Source organism: Sardina pilchardus, chromosome 24 (assembly GCF_963854185.1).
Source record: "Sardina pilchardus chromosome 24, fSarPil1.1, whole genome shotgun sequence".
Lineage (NCBI taxonomy): Eukaryota > Metazoa > Chordata > Actinopteri > Clupeiformes > Clupeidae > Sardina > Sardina pilchardus.
The window spans coordinates 24,588,128-24,607,825 of NC_085017.1; the positions used below are offsets into that span (position 1 = coordinate 24,588,128).

The 19,698-nt window shown below is 42.7% G+C and overlaps 3 protein-coding genes across 5 annotated transcripts in view; 1 reads left to right on the plus strand and 2 right to left on the minus strand.

Moving 5' to 3' along the window:
- Nucleotides 1-828: 828 nt before the first annotated feature.
- On the minus strand, nt 829-2,723 carry LOC134072423 (alpha-tectorin-like). Its single transcript, XM_062529115.1, has 4 exons — nt 2,438-2,723; nt 1,848-2,134; nt 1,177-1,756; nt 829-1,034 (listed from the first exon to the last, which is right to left on the minus strand). Exons 1-4 carry the CDS (start codon nt 2,511-2,513, stop codon nt 844-846), a joined length of 1,134 nt encoding a protein of 377 aa, XP_062385099.1. The 5' UTR covers nt 2,514-2,723; the 3' UTR covers nt 829-843.
- A 1,515-nt stretch (nt 2,724-4,238) lies between these two features.
- krit1 (KRIT1 ankyrin repeat containing) lies at nt 4,239-15,734 on the minus strand. The gene is made up of 17 exons (XM_062529126.1): nt 15,356-15,734; nt 14,600-14,752; nt 14,243-14,399; nt 13,951-14,043; nt 13,508-13,637; nt 12,820-13,063; nt 12,386-12,501; nt 11,511-11,654; nt 10,811-10,967; nt 10,232-10,339; nt 9,705-9,861; nt 7,536-7,687; nt 5,828-5,994; nt 5,474-5,561; nt 4,954-5,160; nt 4,696-4,812; nt 4,239-4,596 (listed from the first exon to the last, which is right to left on the minus strand). The coding sequence occupies exons 2-17, from the start codon at nt 14,696-14,698 to the stop codon at nt 4,507-4,509; spliced, it is 2,226 nt and encodes a 741-aa protein (XP_062385110.1). The 5' UTR covers nt 14,699-14,752; nt 15,356-15,734; the 3' UTR covers nt 4,239-4,506.
- Nucleotides 15,735-16,206: 472 nt separating this feature from the next.
- Nucleotides 16,207-19,698, plus strand: part of LOC134072393 (ankyrin repeat and IBR domain-containing protein 1-like) — a 32,029-nt gene continuing 28,537 nt past the window's right edge. For 2 of the 3 annotated variants that reach the window (XM_062529042.1, XM_062529045.1), the window contains exon 1: nt 16,207-16,367. The gene's annotated coding sequence lies outside the window, so the exon portion shown is untranslated. Of the gene's footprint in view, nt 16,368-18,756; nt 19,496-19,698 lie in introns of those variants that run through there. The other variant, XM_062529044.1, reaches the window with a different exon arrangement.

Genomic DNA, 19,698 nt, shown 5'->3' on the forward strand with positions numbered 1-19,698 from the left:
AATTTCTTGAAAGGCAGTTAGCCTATAGTAAACTTAGCCTTTAAAGGCCTAGCCATAGTCTTGTCGATTCTGTCTAGGCTAATGTTTTAGATTGCTATATTGGTTTGTTATTAATCTGATTATGTCAATCTTGCAATGTGCAGGCTCTTGATAAGCAACTTAAATTCTGCTGTTATGGTATTGGGGACACAACAGTTGCCTGAGTGTAAAATCCCATCAGTCCACCACATTAACTAAACCCATGAAGGCGAAAGTTTACATTTTAAACTTTTGTATTTGATGGATAGCCAATATAGGTAGGCCTGTAGCATGACACCTTCCATAGTTCATTGGATCATGTGTTTTTAACCTCATAAAAGCTTGTTGGACATTAATTGAGTGACAGTCTTCTTGAAAAGTAATTATATGAAAATAGCACTGTGGTACTAGCCGATATATATATATATATATATATATATATATATATATATATATATATATATATATAAAAAATGGATTGGCCCGCTTCATAAAAGAAACTGAGAAAGGGCAGCTGTCACTGTAGGTTTTTTATTATTATTATTATTCAAATACAACTTAGATTTAGCATTCATTTCCCACTTACATCATATAGTAAAAAAGTTTGTGCATATCCCAGGTCAAGGTGCAGAACAAGAGTAAATAGTAAAAAATGGAAAAAAAGTTTGCACACTTGAAATCCTTCTTTTTTGGTTTTCTTTTCTTTTCTTTAGCACAGAAATGACTGTGCTAAAGAAAAGAAAAGAAAACCAAAAAGAAGGATTTCAAGTGTGCAAACTTTTTTCCATTTTTTACCACTAACTGTATATCATAAACATAAACTTTTTATTCAACAATTTTGTTTTCCAGGCAGAGCTTAGTTTTACTGATACATTCGTTGCCACTGCGTATGTAGCCCTCATCACAGATACAAGTCTGAACACAAGGGATGTCACATGTTGTGTTGCTAAGACATGTGGGTTGGCATGCACTTCCACACTGTTCAAAATGGCTGTGCGCTGGACATTCGGGATCAGCTGTAAAACAACAACAGAATTCAATCAGTACACAAAACATTGATTGAAGCAGTTTATATGCTGGTTCATAATCTCATAATTCGCAAGGATTTATAAAATATTATATTTTTCAACCTGCAAGATTGAGCTGACGGATACTCACCACATCGTGCCAGGTGTCTCCAGTCATGGACTTTGATCCCAGCTCTCTGGCAGACATCCGTATACACCTGCAGCATTTTGCACAGGTAGTCCTTCAGTCCGCCGCCCCTGCAGTGGTCAAACTTGCACATGTCAAAGAAGATATGGGGGTCAATGAGGGCATGGCAGTCCCTGAACTGGAGGTCCAGAATGGGTGTCATCACACCACAGAACATATCGGCTGCCAGGCGCTTCCCAAAGCTGCACTCTGCACATTCGCCAGTGCACTCGTCCTGGCAGTGTTCTTCACCCTCTACGCCTGGAACCATCCAGCTCCGGCCCATCTCAGTCACACTTTTAGACAGAGTGCCGTCGGACAAGACGAGGTCGTCTTTCTCGTTTCCGTTGAAATTGCCACACAGACCACAGACTTTTCCCATGAAGCCACTGGGCACGGTCACTGCCACGTACTCTTCCCAGTCGTACTGCACGGTCATCCCAAAGTCCACCCACAGCACCACGGAAAGACCACTCTGAGTCATCTTGATTGTTCCCAGGGTGTTGGTGAATGAGACTGGCAGAAGCCACACCTGACCATTGACCTGAAACAAGCAGTTTATTTATTTTATGAGTTGAGTATGAACAGGACTGATACTGCAAACAAAACAAAATAGCAACTGCTTTAGTACTTACGGTTATTCTGCCTAGTTGTGACCGAACCATTTGGATCTTGAAGCCGTAGATGTGGATGGTGACCTCACTGACTGCAGTGAGCCGAGCATTAGGCAGGACCTTGTTTGTGATATCAACCTCAAAGGGGGGATGGTGATAATCTATATCGCAGTTCTTGCTCATGGTGTAGGTGCAGTTTCCCATGAAGTTGTAGACATAGCCATCAAATGTGCGGAAATGAGGGTCACCCATGGCCCAGCAAGTTCCTGTCTGGGTGGGGTAAACAGCAGGCGATGCAGAGCTGTGCCCTAAACAGAGACATTTCGATTTAAATGTAGGCAAATAAGGAATTTGCAATTACAGAAATGTATGAAATAGTTTCTAAAGTTTACACATTAATAACATGAAAAGTTATGCAAGAATCTCAACAGAGTTTACACATTGTGGCCCCGATTGTCTACTGGATATACACATGCAAATTGTTACTGCAACTTCTATAATATTTCGATACTGCTTTAGCCATAGGTGCACTAGTTAAAAGCATGACAAACCACAGTGTTACTGATATTAGTAATGAAAACAAAAATTAGAACATATTGTGATAGGCTTACCACAGAGGAGCAGGGTGACGATGATACTAACAATGGCTTTCATGTCCATGGCTTCAGTCTGAAAACAGAGAACCATTATTCAACCAATATATAAGCTAATAATACTATAAATCAACAACAGATGGTAAACATCTAAAACCACTTAGAACAAAGTATATGTGTTAAAAGTATCAACTATCAAGCGAGTGATATCAATAAGAATGCCTTTACCTTAGCTTGGAGAGTGAAGTGATGGGAGCTGGGTGAGTGTGCCTTAAATTCTGTTGGATTTCCAGTCGGTAACCAATCAGCAATTTGATAGCAAGGTTATGTAAGTATAACTATCAAATGCTAATAATATATTCATCTCAGATTACATTGTTAACATCAATGGCTATTCTATCAGCATTCTGATTGGAAAATGTCAAATTGGAGTAAAGGTGATGGAGATTAACAATCATGCCATTTTATCATATCAAACTGTACAACCGCAGATTACTGGAATATGTGCTGGACTGATTTGGTTTCTCGGCAGCTACTTGGCAACCTTAGTGTCCTTAGTTGAACTGATTCCAAACTATGATTGAGCAGAATATTACTACTGACTTATTTTGTCGGCCCCCATAAAATTATGTTATGAATGCCACTCTTCTGATGTGATGTGAAACGTCAAAAATGCATCAAAAATGAGATGACCATGGTAAGCGAATGCTATCCACACATTTTTTTCCCCCTGTAAAACCCACTGAATAATACGCTCTTCCTGGGTCTGAAATTTCGATTTGAAAAAACGTATTTGAGCCTGATAAAAAATGCTCATTTAATAAAAAAAAAGATCAGATGGATTTAGAGGGTTTTGCATCTGAATGGGCAACTACAATGGATTTTGATTCATTGCTGCTTATGGGTCTTTTAGGAAACTTCCATGGTTACCATGGTGATATGTTTGTATGTTCCTTTACATGCCCTTATCTGATTTGCACTTGAGAGCATAAGGTCAAGTGCACTGTGAAATTCAGAAAATGGGATACGTTTCCTCTCTATGACTCATTTAGAGATACAGGTAATGAGGCAGGTGTTGAACAAAGCAAGCATGCTTTTGGAATGCGCACACATTTTGATAAGGTCCAGACTGTATAGGAGATGTCGCACAGTTTGCATGGCAAGCCTCGCACATTGCTGGCATGCCTACTGACCTTAAAAAACGTGCTGACAGGACTGTAGACCAGCGACTCTCTAACTTTTTTTTAATGACAAGGCAAGGCCCCCCAAATACCACTAGATTTTGGCCAAGCTCCCCCTTTTGTAAGATGTCGTATTAAACCCATCACCAATACTACGGCAAATGTGAAAATAAAAAGCTCATCCTATCTGTTTTGCCACAAGCACAAACACATGAGCATACAGTATGTGAAAACTGCACTCGAGGCTTTTCTGCTTGATGAAAGCGGTCACCCCACAGTTTTTCAGCTAATCAGGAAGGCATGATCTTGGGAAAATATCTAATTGTGATTTTTCTGAAGTTCAATATTCAAAATTTGGCTTTAGATTGGGCCACTACTGATTGGTGAGTATGCCTACTGCATGGGAACCATTGGTAGAGAGTTGCAAGCTGCACAATTAATTGCAGCATTTGCAATTAGCAAATTGCATTAGTTCAAATTGTGATTTCGATACAGGATCAATTACTTGTAGCACCCTGCAGCTTATTGATAATATGCATATTTCACCCTTTAGATAATATACACGTGTTACATAGTAATGGTTGCGTCATTTAAGATCTTTACCACAACTCCAGAAATAAAGACAAAATAAATCAGGCTTCTATATCAGTTAGTGGATATATTATTCATTAAATACACATATTTACATTCCATGGAAAAATATTACAATGAAAACAAGCCATTTGTAATGCTTAGAAACAAAACAAAAAAACTAACATGACATGAATAGTACTGGGTATTACATTTCAGCATTATTGTGTTTGGTGTATAAGTAAAAAAGAAAAAAGTGACATAAAAGCAAATAAGCAATAATTTTATAAAAAATACAAAGCAAAAACACACAACACACATCATGAAGCTCTGGGGTTAACCGTAGGCATATTTGTCTGCAGAAAGTCTGTCATTTGGAACGATTTGCCCACTCAACTTCATCAGCAGCTTCACAATAAGGCCAGCCTGGGACAATGAAAATCAATCATTAGAAATGACGCATCTCTACTCTGCTCTTGCTGTGGAGCGCTACTTTCATGGTCCTCGCTCGTGTGCTCAACTCACCTGTTTGGTGTGCACAATGAAGTTCATCTTGTTCTGGACACTATGGATCTGGAAGTACTGGTCAGCTTGACCCAACTGCCACATGAATGACCCGTATTCCAGACTGATAAGCAGCACCTTAAAACCACACACACAAGGTAGTGCAATTTTTCACAAAACAGAAAAGCACTGCAACTTCAGATACAGATTCGTTATTTCAACTCCACTGGCCAAAAATGACAGATGGATGACGAAACATCATGAATGTCATAATGGTACCTTGGTCTCCATATTCATAAGATGCAGGCCTCTGGTGTTGACCCCGACGTAGACGCGGATGACCTTGTGGTTGCTGGAGCTGGCCTTGGTGAAGACCTGTCCCGTGAAGAAGGCCGCGCCGTAGGTGGGGATGTCCCAGCAGTTCTGCAGGAAGAGGCGCTGCAGGTGGTGCATCTCCTTACTCACGCCCTCACTAGTGCTCAGATTCTACACAGGAACACCAGGAGCAAAGCCAATCTCAATCACAACAATAGCCAACACAAGGGGGGCCTCTCATTTGTCTTTTATCCATCCTCCCTTCCTTCCTCGGCCCTCATTCTCACTGATCTAGATAAAGAATGATGGGGCGGCAACAATGGGACAGTCTATCCAGTGCTAGTTAAAGATCAGTGGGAACGAGTCTGGAGGACGGAGCATCGAGGATCGAGGGATGTTGAGAGAGACATGCTGAATCACTGATTGGTGCTGTTGGACATGGCGACTGGAAAATATAGTACTGTGTATGTGATGAGTATCTCACCTTATACTCGTGGAGAATTCGGTTAGTCCAGTGATGGGCTTTGCTCTTGACTTTCGATATAGGCACAATGGACTTGAGATTTTCCTCACTGTTCATAAACACCCAAACAAATAAAGTCAGCGGTACACTTTGTAGGTAACTAAATGAGGAAAACTTATTTATACCAAAGAAAGTGTATAGAGAAAGACTCAACAATCAAATCATGTCATATATTATTACATTATTATTATTATTATTATTATTATTATTATTATTATTATTATTATTATTATCATTATCATTACTATTACAAAGCTTGTCTCTGTAAAACTTTGCAATAAATAAAAGTGTTTGTGTGCATGTGTAAAGACTTACTTGAGGAAGCCCTGTTTGTGCTTCTTGCTCTCGTAGTTGCCATAGATGATCTGCAGCAGCAGGCTGGCGAGAGTGATGAGCTTGCTGTCTGGAGACGGGTAGAAGCCCTTCAGGAGGCAGTGCCTGGCCTCGTCAAACAGGATCAGGATGGACAGCGGATCCTCCACCTGCAACCACACCACAGGCCTCAGGGTCCATCAACAAGAAGAGAGAGAACGGCCCGGAGTGTCCTTGGATGTACGATGAGTAAACGAGTGAAATTCACCAAATTGAGGGTGAGGTTCAAGAGCGTGTGGTTTTTGGTGTTTTATGTCAGGGTGACATTTTTTTTTGGGAGGGGGGATCTGAACTGTCTGTAGTCTGAATGTGGCCTATAGGTGCCTCTCATGTAAAGTTTATACGTCCTCCCTCGCTCCTCGGGCCTCGATCCTCACTGATCTACATAAAGAATGATGGGGCGGCAACAACGATAGTCTATCCCTTCGTCTATCTTTCTTTATGTAGATCAGTGAGGATCGAGGCCCGAGGAGCGAGGGAGGACGTATAAACTTTACATGAGAGGCACCCTATGTGTCTCTTCACCATTATCCCTAGCTGAGGCACTACTGATCATGTTGTCAGGTTAGCGCCCTCTTATGGAATTGAAAGAAATCTCAATATCCTCCTACTGTCTCCGTAGTACCTGCTCCTAGTTTTAACTCTGCCACAAACAGTGGATTTCAAAGGATTTCATTCAAATAAATAGGACCTCAACAATGCAACTGAATGTATCAAATACTGTCGATGTGAATACCCTGAATGTCAGGTAGCCAAACATATTCTGAGAAAGACCCTCATATGTATTTAGGTGTAATAGGGATAAAAATAAAGAAATAAACCACTTCTTAACCTTAAGGTCAAATAGCATGTGATGGGACTTTGTTTTGCTCCTGAGGTTAAGTACCAATTATATAAAATTATATTTATTTATATAATTATAAAACTTTCACTGATGTGTAATATATATATATTATTATTATTATATTATATATTATTATATATCATTATTATATATTATTCCTCTATTGTTCACTATGATTGATACACACATACACAGTGTGCCAAATCATTAGCAAATTGAATTTCCATCACTTCCTAATCGCCATAGTGACCATGCCAGCAGCGGAGGTTTTCACCCTGTTGATTGATGATGATGACCATGATGATAACCAGAAGTCCCAACAGTTGCAACACAGGGTCATAGATCCACTTAAAAGCCCTGTACAAACAGGCTGTCTGAAAAACATCCTATTCCAGTTGCTCACCTTAATGTAACAGCTTCCTAGCCATTCTGTTGGTGAATTTGTGGTAGGGAGAACCACGTGCCTCTAGCAGCCTTTACCCTGCCTGTCTACGGTGAACTAGCCACCCTCCTTGCTTCTCCCCCGGCCCAGAGAATCACAAATTGCTTTACAGCAAGTGTGCAATGGCCTAATATTTGTATGAACTCATGCAATAATTCAGAATGGTAAAAAAACTGCATTCTGGCTCTGGTTCCCTTGGTTGTCTTTTGGCTCCTTGAACTTTAATGTTGCTGAGAAAATTGCTCACAAGCTTCACAATGACCAAATGTGCTCTTCACTTGAGGTGGGGATGAGGGTGACGAAGTACCTGCCCTGTGTGTGTGTGTGTGTGTGTGTGTGTGTATTTGTATGGAGCACAAGTGTACCTTCTTCTCGACGTCCACAGGCAGCCGGACATCTCTCCTGAGGAAGAGCTGAGGGTGCTCTCTCTGCGGGTCCAGAACGGTCAGGTCCGTCACAATCTCGTTCCAGATGCGCAGGTGCTGCAGGGGCTTGTGGTACGGCTTTAGCTGGAGACCTGCAGAAAACATTTCAGCACACTTTTCAGTCTACGTACAAGCAAATAAATACCACACACACACACACACACACACTCTTAAGATCCTAAACAATGGCAAGATGGGATCAGAAGCACCATAAAATCTGATCATCTAAAACATTTCACTACATGTCAATGTCAATGTCAATGTCAAATTTATTTGTATAGCACAATTTACAGACGGCTGAGCCGCACCAAAGTGCTTCACAGTAAAGTGCAAAAATGCAGAGAGTAAGTAAAAAGAGACACACATTTAGTTAAAAAGATAAAAAGAAACAAATAAAAACAAAAGGAGAGATATCAAAAAAAGGTGACCATGGGACACTGTAAACAGGTGATTAAAAGAAGGGGACCCTAATTAAAAGCAAGTGCAAAGAGATGGGTTTTTAACAGGGATTTAAAACTGTGCACAGACTGGGCCGCACGGATGTGGAGGGGGAGGCAGTTCCAGAGACTAGGGGCTGCAACCGCAAAGGCTCTATCCCCCTTTGTCTTTAACCTGGTCCTGGGCACTTCCAGTAGCAGCTGGTCAGCTGACCGTAGTGCTCTGGAGGGGATGTGGTGATGGAGGAGATCAGACAGGTAAGTGGGGGCCAGACCATGGAGGGATTTGAATACAGTCAGTAGGAGTTTGAAGTCTATGCGGTAGCGGATGGGTAGCCAGTGGAGTGATGCAAGGACCGGGGTGATATGTTCTCGCTTTTTTGTACAGGTGAGTAGTCGAGCAGCTGAGTTCTGCACTAACTGTAGGCGGCGGAGTTGAGATTGGTCAATGCCGGTGTAAAGAGCATTGCAGTAGTCCAGTTGTGAAGTGATGAATGCATGGATAACTCTCTCCAGAGCACTGCGGGGCAGGTAGGCTTTGGTCTTGGCTAGGGTTCGTAGGTGGAAAAAGCTTTTCCTAACCACTGCACTGACCTGCTGCTCGAACTTGAAGGCACTGTCAAAGATCACCCCCAGATTTCTGACAGAGGGCCTGATGTTGGAGGCGAGAGGGCCCAGGGCATCGGTGGAAAATGCCGGAGAGGTTTTGCCAAAGACAATTATCTCTGTCTTGTTCTCATTTAAGTTGAGGAAGTTTGCACCCATCCATGCCTTGATGTCAGCCAGACAGTCAAGCAGTGAATGGAGCGCAGCCTGCCCATTGGCCTTTAGGGGGAGATACAGCTGGACGTCATCGGCAAAGCAATGGTAAGAGATGTTGTGTCTTGCCAGGATTTCCCCTAAGGGTAAGATGTATAGAAGAAATAAGATGGGACCTAGTATAGAGCCTTGAGGGACCCCACAGGTGAGGGGGGCAACAGAAGAGATGCAATCTCCGAGCTGAACAGAGAAGCTCCTGTCAGCCAGATAGGACTGAAAGAAATTCAGGGCTGTGTCTTTGATGCCTACACGATGTTCAAGCCGAGACAGCAGGATCCCGTGATCCACGGTGTCAAAGGCTGCTGTCAGGTCTAGCAGCACCAGGATCACAGGGCTACCTGAGTCAGCGGCTAGGAGCAGGTCATTTAGCACTCTCAGGAGAGCAGTCTCTGTGCTGTGGGCTGTTCTGAAGCCGGACTGGAATTTCTCAAAGATGTTGTTGTTGGTAAGAAATGATTGCAGCTGGACATAAACTTCTCGCTCAAGGACTTTAGACAGGAAGGGTAGTTTGGAGATTGGCCTGAAGTTTACTACATGGTACACAGAGGCATGTGAAATCTCAATGTAATCAGTCAAATTACTGTGATCCTTGGATCCAATAGAATATGACAACATGCCATGAGTATAATAAACTGCCTACTAAGTTTTTTGCTATTGATTTAAAAAAAAAAAAAATGGACGAAGAATTCAACTACCAGAAAAAAAGAGGATACAAATTTCATCTGGGCACCATTTATAATTTGTAACTGCATTCTTATAAATCATGAAGTAGATAGTGCATGGGGGCCTTTCAGACAGAAGATGGCGCTGTTGTGTCACTGTGTTAGGCTGGCAGGCTGGCGTCTACACTCACTGAGGTTCTCGGAGCAGATCCAGATGGTGAAGTACTGCTGCGTGTCCTGCGAGAGGCGCATGCCCTCCATGATCTGCTGCACCGACGTGTTGTTGCCGTGCTTCAGCTCCACCGAGCGGTACGAGCCGTCCATGCGGTAGATCCGCACCTTCTCGTACTGGCACCACACATAGCAAGGGAGAGAGAGAGAGAGAGTGCCGTTACCACACCCGCCACAACATGATGCTGACCAGCACATGACCTATATTTAACCAACAACAACAACTACTGGGCGTGTGCGCTGCGCTGCCCTCACACACGGACATGGACGCACAACAGCGTGGAGAATTCCGCCGAATTCTCCTAGATCCAGGAATGTAGGGAATCTTGGAACAACTGGGGACTGGTGGAGAGAGAACTTCATGTACTGCACTTCTTCTTGCCTCTTCCCCTGGCAGCTTCATCAGTATTTTTTTACCCACAGCCTCCAAGAGACATAAGTGCATGTTATCCAAATGACAGGGTTAGGGCCTGCCCAGCCCACTGACCGGTTTGTTGCTGGCTTCCTGCAGGAGCTTGACCGTCTCCTCCCAGTCGCTGGGCTTGTTCTCCTCACACAGCTGCAGAGGGGACCTCTTCTGCTGGTCCTCAATGTGCTGCGGATGGACACAGACTCAAGAGTTAGACGTCAATGCAAAAGTGACAAATAGATAACAAAACGGTGATAAATGACTGCGAATATCCAACACTCAAAATGAGACTTTGATGTGTTTATAACGAAAACAGTCATACATGCAAAAGCCCAACCTACATCTAGCATATGCCAACTTTATTCATAGCAAGCTTCAAATATTCACTGATTCGTAATCTGAGGCCCCTTCTCAACCGCTCTCCTCAATCCTCAGTCCTCCAGGCTCGTTCCCACTGATCTATAAAGAACACTGGATAGACTATCCCATTGTTGCCGCCCCATCATTCTTTATCTAGATCAGTGGGAACGAGCCGGAGGGAGGACCGAGGAAGGAAGGAAGGAAGGGAGGATTGATAAAAAAGACAAATGAGAAGAGCCCTTAGTCCCAGCACTGGGATGCTTGTGTGGCGTCCAGACGGGGATCATGTGGTCTTACCCGGTCTATCTCTGAGTGCTGAAGGAGGAGCTGGACGATGTCTTTATGACCCCCTCCTGCGGCGAAGTGCAGAGGAGAGCTGAGTTGGCCGTTCAGCAGGTTGGGGTTGCAGTTCCCTTTCTCCAGGAGTAGCTGTGTGGCCTCCACCTTCCCACACCTGCAAAATGGAACCAAAGCTTTTATTTTGTTTCGCACACAGCCTCTGAAGACAAAAAGTACTTTTAACACTGGCTGTCAAGTCAAAACGATCCATCTAATGCATTTTGTTTGCCCCCTATAGGGGAAAAGTAAACAAAGGAGAGACAGCAATACTGGCCCTGCGTAACAAGAGTGAACCCAGAAATATGAGATTACCACAATTTGACAGCGTATTATACGATTAGCAATACTACCTGTGTCACTATCTGTGGGTAGTTTTTTTTTTTCATACATGGTGTACATCTGCAATGTTTACTACTGTTCCACACACTTTTGTGGTCCTGGGGGGTATTCCAAGTACGTGGTTTAGTGACAAACGTGGTTAAGTTAACTCAAACTAAGTGGTAAACTTCCAAATAGAAGAGCTGTATGACTTCATTCTCCTAACAAAACAATGCCATAGGGCTCTTGTTGTAGGAGGTTTACCACTTACTCCATGTTAACCCAGGTTTATCACTAAACCACCCACTTGGAATACCCCCCTGACTGAGCAATTACCCACCAGCAGGCGTAGTGAATGGGGGCCCAGTGGTCGCTGTCCAGCTGTTTGACGGAGTGGCCCCGCTCCAGCAGTTTGGACAGCAGCTCTGTGTCGCCCTCACAGGCACTCCGGTGCAGGGGGAAGTCGTCCACCCACTGACGCTCCCTGTGGCCGCACACGCACAGACAGAGGTGAACATTCCGGGTTCAGAAAGTAAAAGTCCTGCCAAGTATTTGATCCAACCATTCATTAAACCAGCTCCTCCTAACTAGCAGCCAGGTAGATCAGATAACAAGTATGAATAATATAAGGCAGGATAAGGGATGTCTGCCTCTGCACACAGACACCAGGATTCAGTGCTTTACATATTAACCAACACTGTAAAATATATGCTAGATTACAGCAGGTTATGGGGCTTATCGACTTCACTCAAGTTTATCATAAACCCCTGGTCTGGCAAAGACTCCAGGAATTCCAGTGAAGTTGTTAGAAATATTAAATAAACACTGTGGGATCTTGGCAGGGTTGTATCAACACATATTATGTTTGTGTGGCAGAGCTTAGGTTATGAATGACAAATGGCAGGATAGTAAGCAAAACAAACTGCTTATATAGTCGCTCATAGAAAAGTGGATTAAACAGAATTGAGATGGTGTAGTTGTTTTCTTTTGATAGGCACGCTTGTTTGAACCTACTGTTGTTGTACGTGTAATTTAAAAGAGCAAGTTAAAGGAGAAGTACCCTACTTGTCCTTAGTCACACTGCTCATGCTGTTGTTGTATGAGTGATTTAAAATAGTGAGTTAAAGGAGAAGTCCCCTACTTGTCCTCAGCCACACTGCTCATGCTGTTGTTGTTTGTCATTCAAAAGAGTGAATTAAAGGAGAAGTCCCTTACTTGTCCTCGGTCACACTGCTCATGCTGTGCTGCCACTTCTCCCTCTTGGGGATCTGGATCTTGGAGTAGTCTGGAGCTCCCAGGCCAAAGTAGGGATTGATGATGACTTTATCCACCTGTAAGGTCACATTCACAAGTCTCACTCGACCAAACCCAGAGGGAAAATGTTGGCCATCACATAGAACTTTGCCAAAGGCAAAAGTAACATCACTCGAAAGAAATTTGGAGAGAAAGAGACTCTCTAAGGACAAAATAGTAGCAAAGGAGTGAAAGAAAGAAAGTGATATAGCGAGAGAGAGAGAGAGAGAGAGAGTGGAGTGGAGAGAGATAAGTTGGGAAAACAATTCAAATATGACAGAAAGAAAGAGAGAGAGAGAGAGAGAGAGAGAGAGAGAGGGAGTTGAAGGGCAGTGAGATGGGGCCTGCATCCTCACCCTGTTGGTGTACTGCAGGTCGGAGCCGTAGAGCGGGTTGACGACGCACATGTCGGCCTTCTCCAGCGACATCATCTTGCTCTTGATCTCCAGCGCCGTGTAGCCCATGTGCAGCGGGCCGTCGCTCTGCCAGCTCTCGGGCGCGTACGCCGGGTTGCTCACGTTGGTCTTGATGCGGTCCAGCGGCGCCGGCCGGAAGAGCGCCGGGATGGCGTGAGGCACCGTGTGCTGCTCCGCCATCCATCTGCAGCGCGGACGACGAGGAGGCGAGAGGAGAGACGAGAACGGGGAAGAGAGGAGTAAAAAAAGAAGTGGTGAGGAGAAGAGCTGCTTCAACTTGAGACACCAAAAGTTCAGTTTCTGAGAGATTAAGTTTCAGTTGCCCGATCTTTGATCCAGAGACTGAACTATCCTCCAGACATGCAGAAATCCGATGGGATTCTACGAAACGGATTCTTAGACACCACACCACCAATACATGACTGACAAAAGAGTTCTGTTGTCAGCAATAGTCAAGGGACACAATTTGGTAAGATGGGCACAGTCTGAACAGAGCATTGTAACTCGTAACTGTAAAGTAAATACAAACCATTACAAACCACCAAAAGACGCTTGATGATCTGAACCTACACAAGTTTGAACTTTTGAAAAGCAAACACAATCTCGAACCCAATGAGGGGAGACATACTTGTCGAGTGCCAGAAGCATCTTGGAGGTGATGGGGGAGAAGTGGGTGCTGGTCTCGCTGCACACACGCATGATGTCCTGCAGGCAGTAGAAATTCGGACTGCCGGGATGGTAGGTGGGTTTACTGTTGTCTTTGGTTGAGAAGTGGGAAAGATAACAGGTCTGAGGTTGAGGCGGCTATTCATTTATTGTGCCCACTTCATATGTGGGTGGTGCACAAATGCAATCTAATTTTCCCTTTGGAGTCAGTCTATGATATTAATTCAAATCAAATTGTAAATGCATTCAAGATCCTAAGTGAGGCTTACCACAAATACTGCAAGTCTGCTACACAAAAGGCCTCTGCGGTATTACATAACTATCAGATTTCATATTACAGCATCAGCAACAGTACTCTATGAGTTATGAGAATACTATCAGAATACTAAGAATGTGCTTCCTAACCTTTCATGTTGATTGGCACAATAAACAGAGAGGCATCTTTTCCTTCTCGGTCCCCATCCAGGGGGAACTTCTTCATGTGCACCACACGTTTTCCTGTAAGGAGAACCACTTTTAGATTCCTTCACTCATGTTTAGCCAACTCATGTCTATGATACATGTGCCAGTGTTTGATAATGGGACATTGTAATTGGGACATTGTAACTTGTGATCTATGCATACAGTATGGCATGTCTACCCACTCCCTTGTCCAGTCCCAGGTATTTTTTGGTAAGTATGACATTCAAGTGTTTACCAATCAGTCCCTGGTTATTGGAGATCGGTTTCGTTGTTTCATCAACATAATCCAGGATGGACCTTGCTTTGTCTCCATTAGGTTGGATCTTAGTTCCGAGCAGAATTTTCTTCTTCTTCTTCTCTTTCCCTTCCAGAGGAACCTCAATTAAGAGGATCTACATAACATACAAACCATTAATATTTCAATATGTAAAATACTGGAACATTGAGATTTTACATCTTTGAAGTTATTCATTTCCTGTTCTTCCTTATCAATATATTACTATACAGATTTCAGACAGCTTTGATGTCAAAACCTGTTCTCGAATCTATCAAATACAATATAGATGTCAGAGAATCATAGATTAGACTGTACCTCATACGCCTTAGCACGATATTCTTTGGAGGTCAGGCTCACAGTATTTTTCGGACGGATGACTGCAACAAATACGTCTTCCAACTCCTGGTTTCCCATTTTGTTGCTGTTCTTTGAAGGCAGTTGGGGACTCTTCTTGTAGTGGCCACATGCCTGCAGTAATGGGTCATAATAATAATAATTATAATAATAATAATAATAATAATAATAATGACAACAACAACAACAACAACAACAACAACAACAACATGTTATGCCTTCACTCATTAACATGTGAAGTGTCCCATAAGTGTTTTAAGCTGTATTACTGTTATAGACAGCAGCAAACACTAATGCTAATCATATGAAATCGCGTGGACTGGTGATTAAAATTATTTAAGTCAGTAAAATAAGGCAATCGTTTTAACAAAAAAATAGTAACGACATTTATAACATGGCTAACTTGTTTATATGAAAGAAACTCAATGTAGGCGTTGAAGTCACACCCCGGAAATAATTCAGGCAGTGCGTCTTCTTCAGAGAAACTTGTTGACTTGAAACGACAATGACCAAATAAGCAGCATGAGCTAGCGCACCTATTCCAGATTGTATAATTTTCACAAAGTATGTAGGAGAAATTCAAGTCTCAAACAATAATGATTGTTTCTCGAAAGAGGCCAACTTAAAGAGCTAGCGAACTACATCCAACTGTGCGGAGCTGGTTAGCACTTTGTGGTCAGCAAAACAAATCGTGTATAATATTTTATTATAACTTACCTAAAAAGTCACTTTGTTGTCATAATGTCAATTGAGTTGCACATTTCCTCGACCAACATGTGATCTAGTGTTCCTAATAAGACGAATTATTGTTACTTCAACTTCTTTGGATGCCCATATTAACTGATAAAGCTAACTGGAACTTCAGGCAAACCTCTGGCTAGTTTGCTATTTTAGCTACTTCTGTGGCAGTTTTGTTGCTTCACTATACGAGTTCCGGGTTACGACAGTAAAGTTTACTCCAAATGTAAGTTAGAATGACAATGAGAAGGTTATTTTAAACACCGACCAACGCCTACTCAGTCAAATGTGTAATAACGGCACGAACATGTAAAGTTAGCTCGGTATCTGTCATTTGATAATCCCAACAGAACAGCGTCAATAAAGCCCTTTCCGGTCAGTAGACGTCCCGTTATATTTTGTCAAAATAAAAGTCTACATCAAAACTGTATCAGACTCTGTAGATATTTGTAGTATTTGCACCTCTGCTAAACCGTCGTATACATGTGGAACTTTCTAAGTCTCATTTTATCTCAAAACATGGCAAACGTAAACATTCAAGATCTGTTTGGATGAATTCTGGGCAGTGCAGCGTAAAGGCAAAAACGAAATCACGATTGGGTCTGGTCTCGTTTGATTGACAGAACACAGACTCAAGTAATGAGTCTAATTTTGGGGAAATTAGAAGTTGAGTGGTAGATTATAACATTAATTTTCAAACAGGATGTGATACTTTTTTTTAGCCGAGCCAATAGTAAGAAAACCAATCAAATGAGAGTTGCTAGCTGGGGAATTCTTTACGCACACCTACCCACCCCTTGCACGATCTGACAACAGTGTTCCTCCACTGTCAGTACACAGCAGACGCAGTGCTCCGTGCTGCTTGGCATTTCGTTTCAAGCCAAATAAACCATGATGTTATGAGGGTCTGACAAGTCAGGCTGTTGCAAGTCAAGTTGTTAAATGATTCCATTGATGTGTCCATCCGGTGTCCTAGCAAATCGATGATGGGGTACGTATTGCTGGTCGATCTAAGCGAGATGGCTGATTCTTAGGTGCTCAGAAAACAGACGGTAACATAGCCAGATAACTAGATTGCTGTCACCTCAGTTTATGTAACTGCTTTACATTATTAGTGACAGTGACGTTTATGCATGTATTATTTGAGTTAAATGTTAATGTGCCATATATTGTTAATTTATTTGGTATGGTTTACAGTCTGGCATCGTGTGACGATGTAACATTAGCTAACGTTAACGTTATTCACTTTATCACACAATATTCTTGATAGCTAGCTGTAACTTATAGAATAGCTATGTAGTTGGCTCACATATCCCTCTTTAACCAACATTAAGGCGATATACCGACTCAAAACCTACTAGTTCAAGCCTGCTATTAACCAGACTGATAATCTTGCTTGTCTGCCTGCCTAGAAAGCTTTGGCTATATCAACGTTACTCAGGATGTGCAGCTAATATTGTGTTATTCTGATGCTCTGTTAGCTACTTGGAAAGATTAACTTGAAAAATAGTCTCTAACAGTTTGATGCAGTTGCATCGTTGAGAAAACTGTCAAAAAGAGATGCTTGTTGATGTGAAGTTATCGTTCACTTCACGTGATGGTTGCACAGGTAGCATAATAAGAGTTAGCAGGTAAAGGGGTATGAGAGGAAAACTTGAGAGCAGACTAACGTTAACATTAGCTAGCTATTGCTAAGCATGTCAACTAGTAATTGTTTCACTATTCTTCCACTTTCATGATGCAACTGCTTTGACAACACTAATTCTTGCCACTTGTTAAGCATTGTGTAAGTTTTAATCATAAAGGCGGTAGTGAACTGAGCGACAAGTGTTTGCTAGTTAGGTAGCTATGCTTTTCAGTACTGGTGTTCGTAGCTAACAGCTAGCTCTAGAGTTTAGCCAGCCTAGCTTGCTTCAGGAGCCGGGGATTCGAACAAAGAAAACAAAATGACGAACAGTAGAACAGACATACTTCCTCTTCATCCAAAGTGAATTATACACAAAAAGGCGTAATGTCCTGGTGATTTGGCATCTGCACCTTTATGTTTACAAGTTTCCCTTAGTTCCAGTGAACACAGAATAGACCAGTCCCATGTGAAATCACTGTTTTGGTACAAAGGATTTTGCTTATGTCAGACACTAACAGGGAAAGTGGAGGCAGTCTGGCATATTTACGCGTAGCCGAGTTGTTGTCTCATAATAGGCCTGGTCAACGAAGACCAGCAGGGTTAGTATTCTGTATCTGTCCTTTGTGCCATATCTTTCTGAACAGCATTTTGGGTTTACAATGTCAAATCACAGCAAATGAGTGGACACTTTCCATAACTCGTTGGCATGCTCCAGCAACAAAACGTGGCTAAACGTGGCATTTCAACCGACCTCACTGATGTGGAGATACAATCAATTTACTTCCTTACAGTAATTTGATATATTTAATTCTACTTGCGTTTTGACCTCATTTCCTGAGTAGTTTATCTCGCTCAATTTAACAGCTTTTTTCAGAGCAAGCAGATCTTATGGCAAGATTGGCTGACCAAATCAGACCATTTCATCACATTGATTTACTGTCTTGAGCAAGACCCCCACCCTGTCTTGCATTTGACACATACATAGGTCAGTTAAATGTGAGCATATTGGCGAGGTTAATTGATGGCACACAGTAAGTCAGCTGACAAGCTCAAAGTCACTGGAGAAACACTCAGGTCATTTGTGGATGAACTGCTCTGACTTCATACTCTTGTTTTTGTGATGATGAGGCCACTGACAGTAGGCCTCTTGTCCAACAGGAGCAGAAAGCAGTCATTGTGTTGAATGTATGTTCTCTCACTGTTCTCTCAAATTCTGATCTCACTGCAATGCAAATGGTGTTTGGCAGTTATTATAAGTTATGGATGAATAGTGGTTATAGACGGCTGAGAGTGTGAGTTACGGCCTCTTTGCGTTGAAACGACTGTTGCCAGGTGCTAAATCATCTCTGCTTTGCATGCTGCTGCATTCTCTGGTAATTTGAGATTGAAGCAAAAGAGTTGCTGGGGAAATGGTGCCAGTTGCCATAGTCCTAATTGTTTTCCCTTTGTGTTCATAATCAACATGCACATTCAGTGTTGCCTAATTTCGTAGAGGGATTGTTTGTGGGAATAGCCACGGCTGGTAGGCCTTCAGGGCCCTTGAATGAGTGACAGATAGGTGAAGAGCATTACGGGGGGGCAGGGTTGCGTCTCCATGAATGGATAAAGCGGGGCAGACTATGTGACCTAAAAACTGGCAGACCTCCCCCCTCATCCCATCCCACCCATCCCTAAATGCACCTGCTGTAGTCCAGGCCTGTTCCTCTCACTCAGCCCCGCTTTTAAGTAGATTTATTGGAGCATAAAATGCCCCTGTCTCTGAAGTGTTGTTTTGTTTTTACTAGTCCTCTTTGCGCAAGAGTTCCAGTGGCCAATTTCGGTGGCCCATACGGAGTGCCCAGTGTGGAGGTCTTGGCATCAACAAAAATGCACAACATTTCTTTGAACTGTGTCAGGTGTGGTCTCCTGTGCTGGGTCAAAGTGTGCCAAGTCTTCAATTACCAGATGAACTGTACCTGGAATGGAATTTCTCCTGGCTCTTGTTTGTTTATTTATTTATCTCCACAAGTATCAAATTACCGTTAGGAATATTTGTGGGAATGTATCGGGGAGAGATCTTTGCAAAGCACTGTAGATTTTGACTTATGCATTTTCCAAAGACGAGTCATAAATCAGCATGTGTTTGACCAGATGTCTGCCGACAGTATATCTTGGCTCCCTTGGCATGAAATCAGAGGTTGCCATTGGATCCCTCTGATGGTAATTAGACTGTTAGTCTGAGTGCAGATTTCTGGCAGGACACAGGTCCTCTGGCGGAGGAGGGCTGAGTGGACTTACATCATCATCGTCATCGTCATCATCATCATCATCATTACTGACTCTGTGCTTTCCACTGAGTTGCTGTGTGGAACGGTCAGATTTAAAGTGAAAAGGCAGAAAAAAGGGGGAGAAAGGAAGTGGGACGCAGCCAGGATGTCTGGAAGGCTCCGGCCTGTTGTGACTGTACCCATCAGAAGTGTGGCACAGAAACAAATGAAGATAATTCATGGGAGGTAATTGTATTTTGATAAGGAGATTTGTCCAAATTGTGGAACCCAGGTTGACCGTACTCCCAGTTCTTTTTATTTACCTCTGGACACAGTAGCCACTAGCTTGTTAGCCATTATTATGTCGGAGCCAGTGCCATTATCTGAAAGGGATGTCGTAATCTGTGTATAGATTGCTATCATCTGCCGGTTATGTCGGGTCAGTGAAT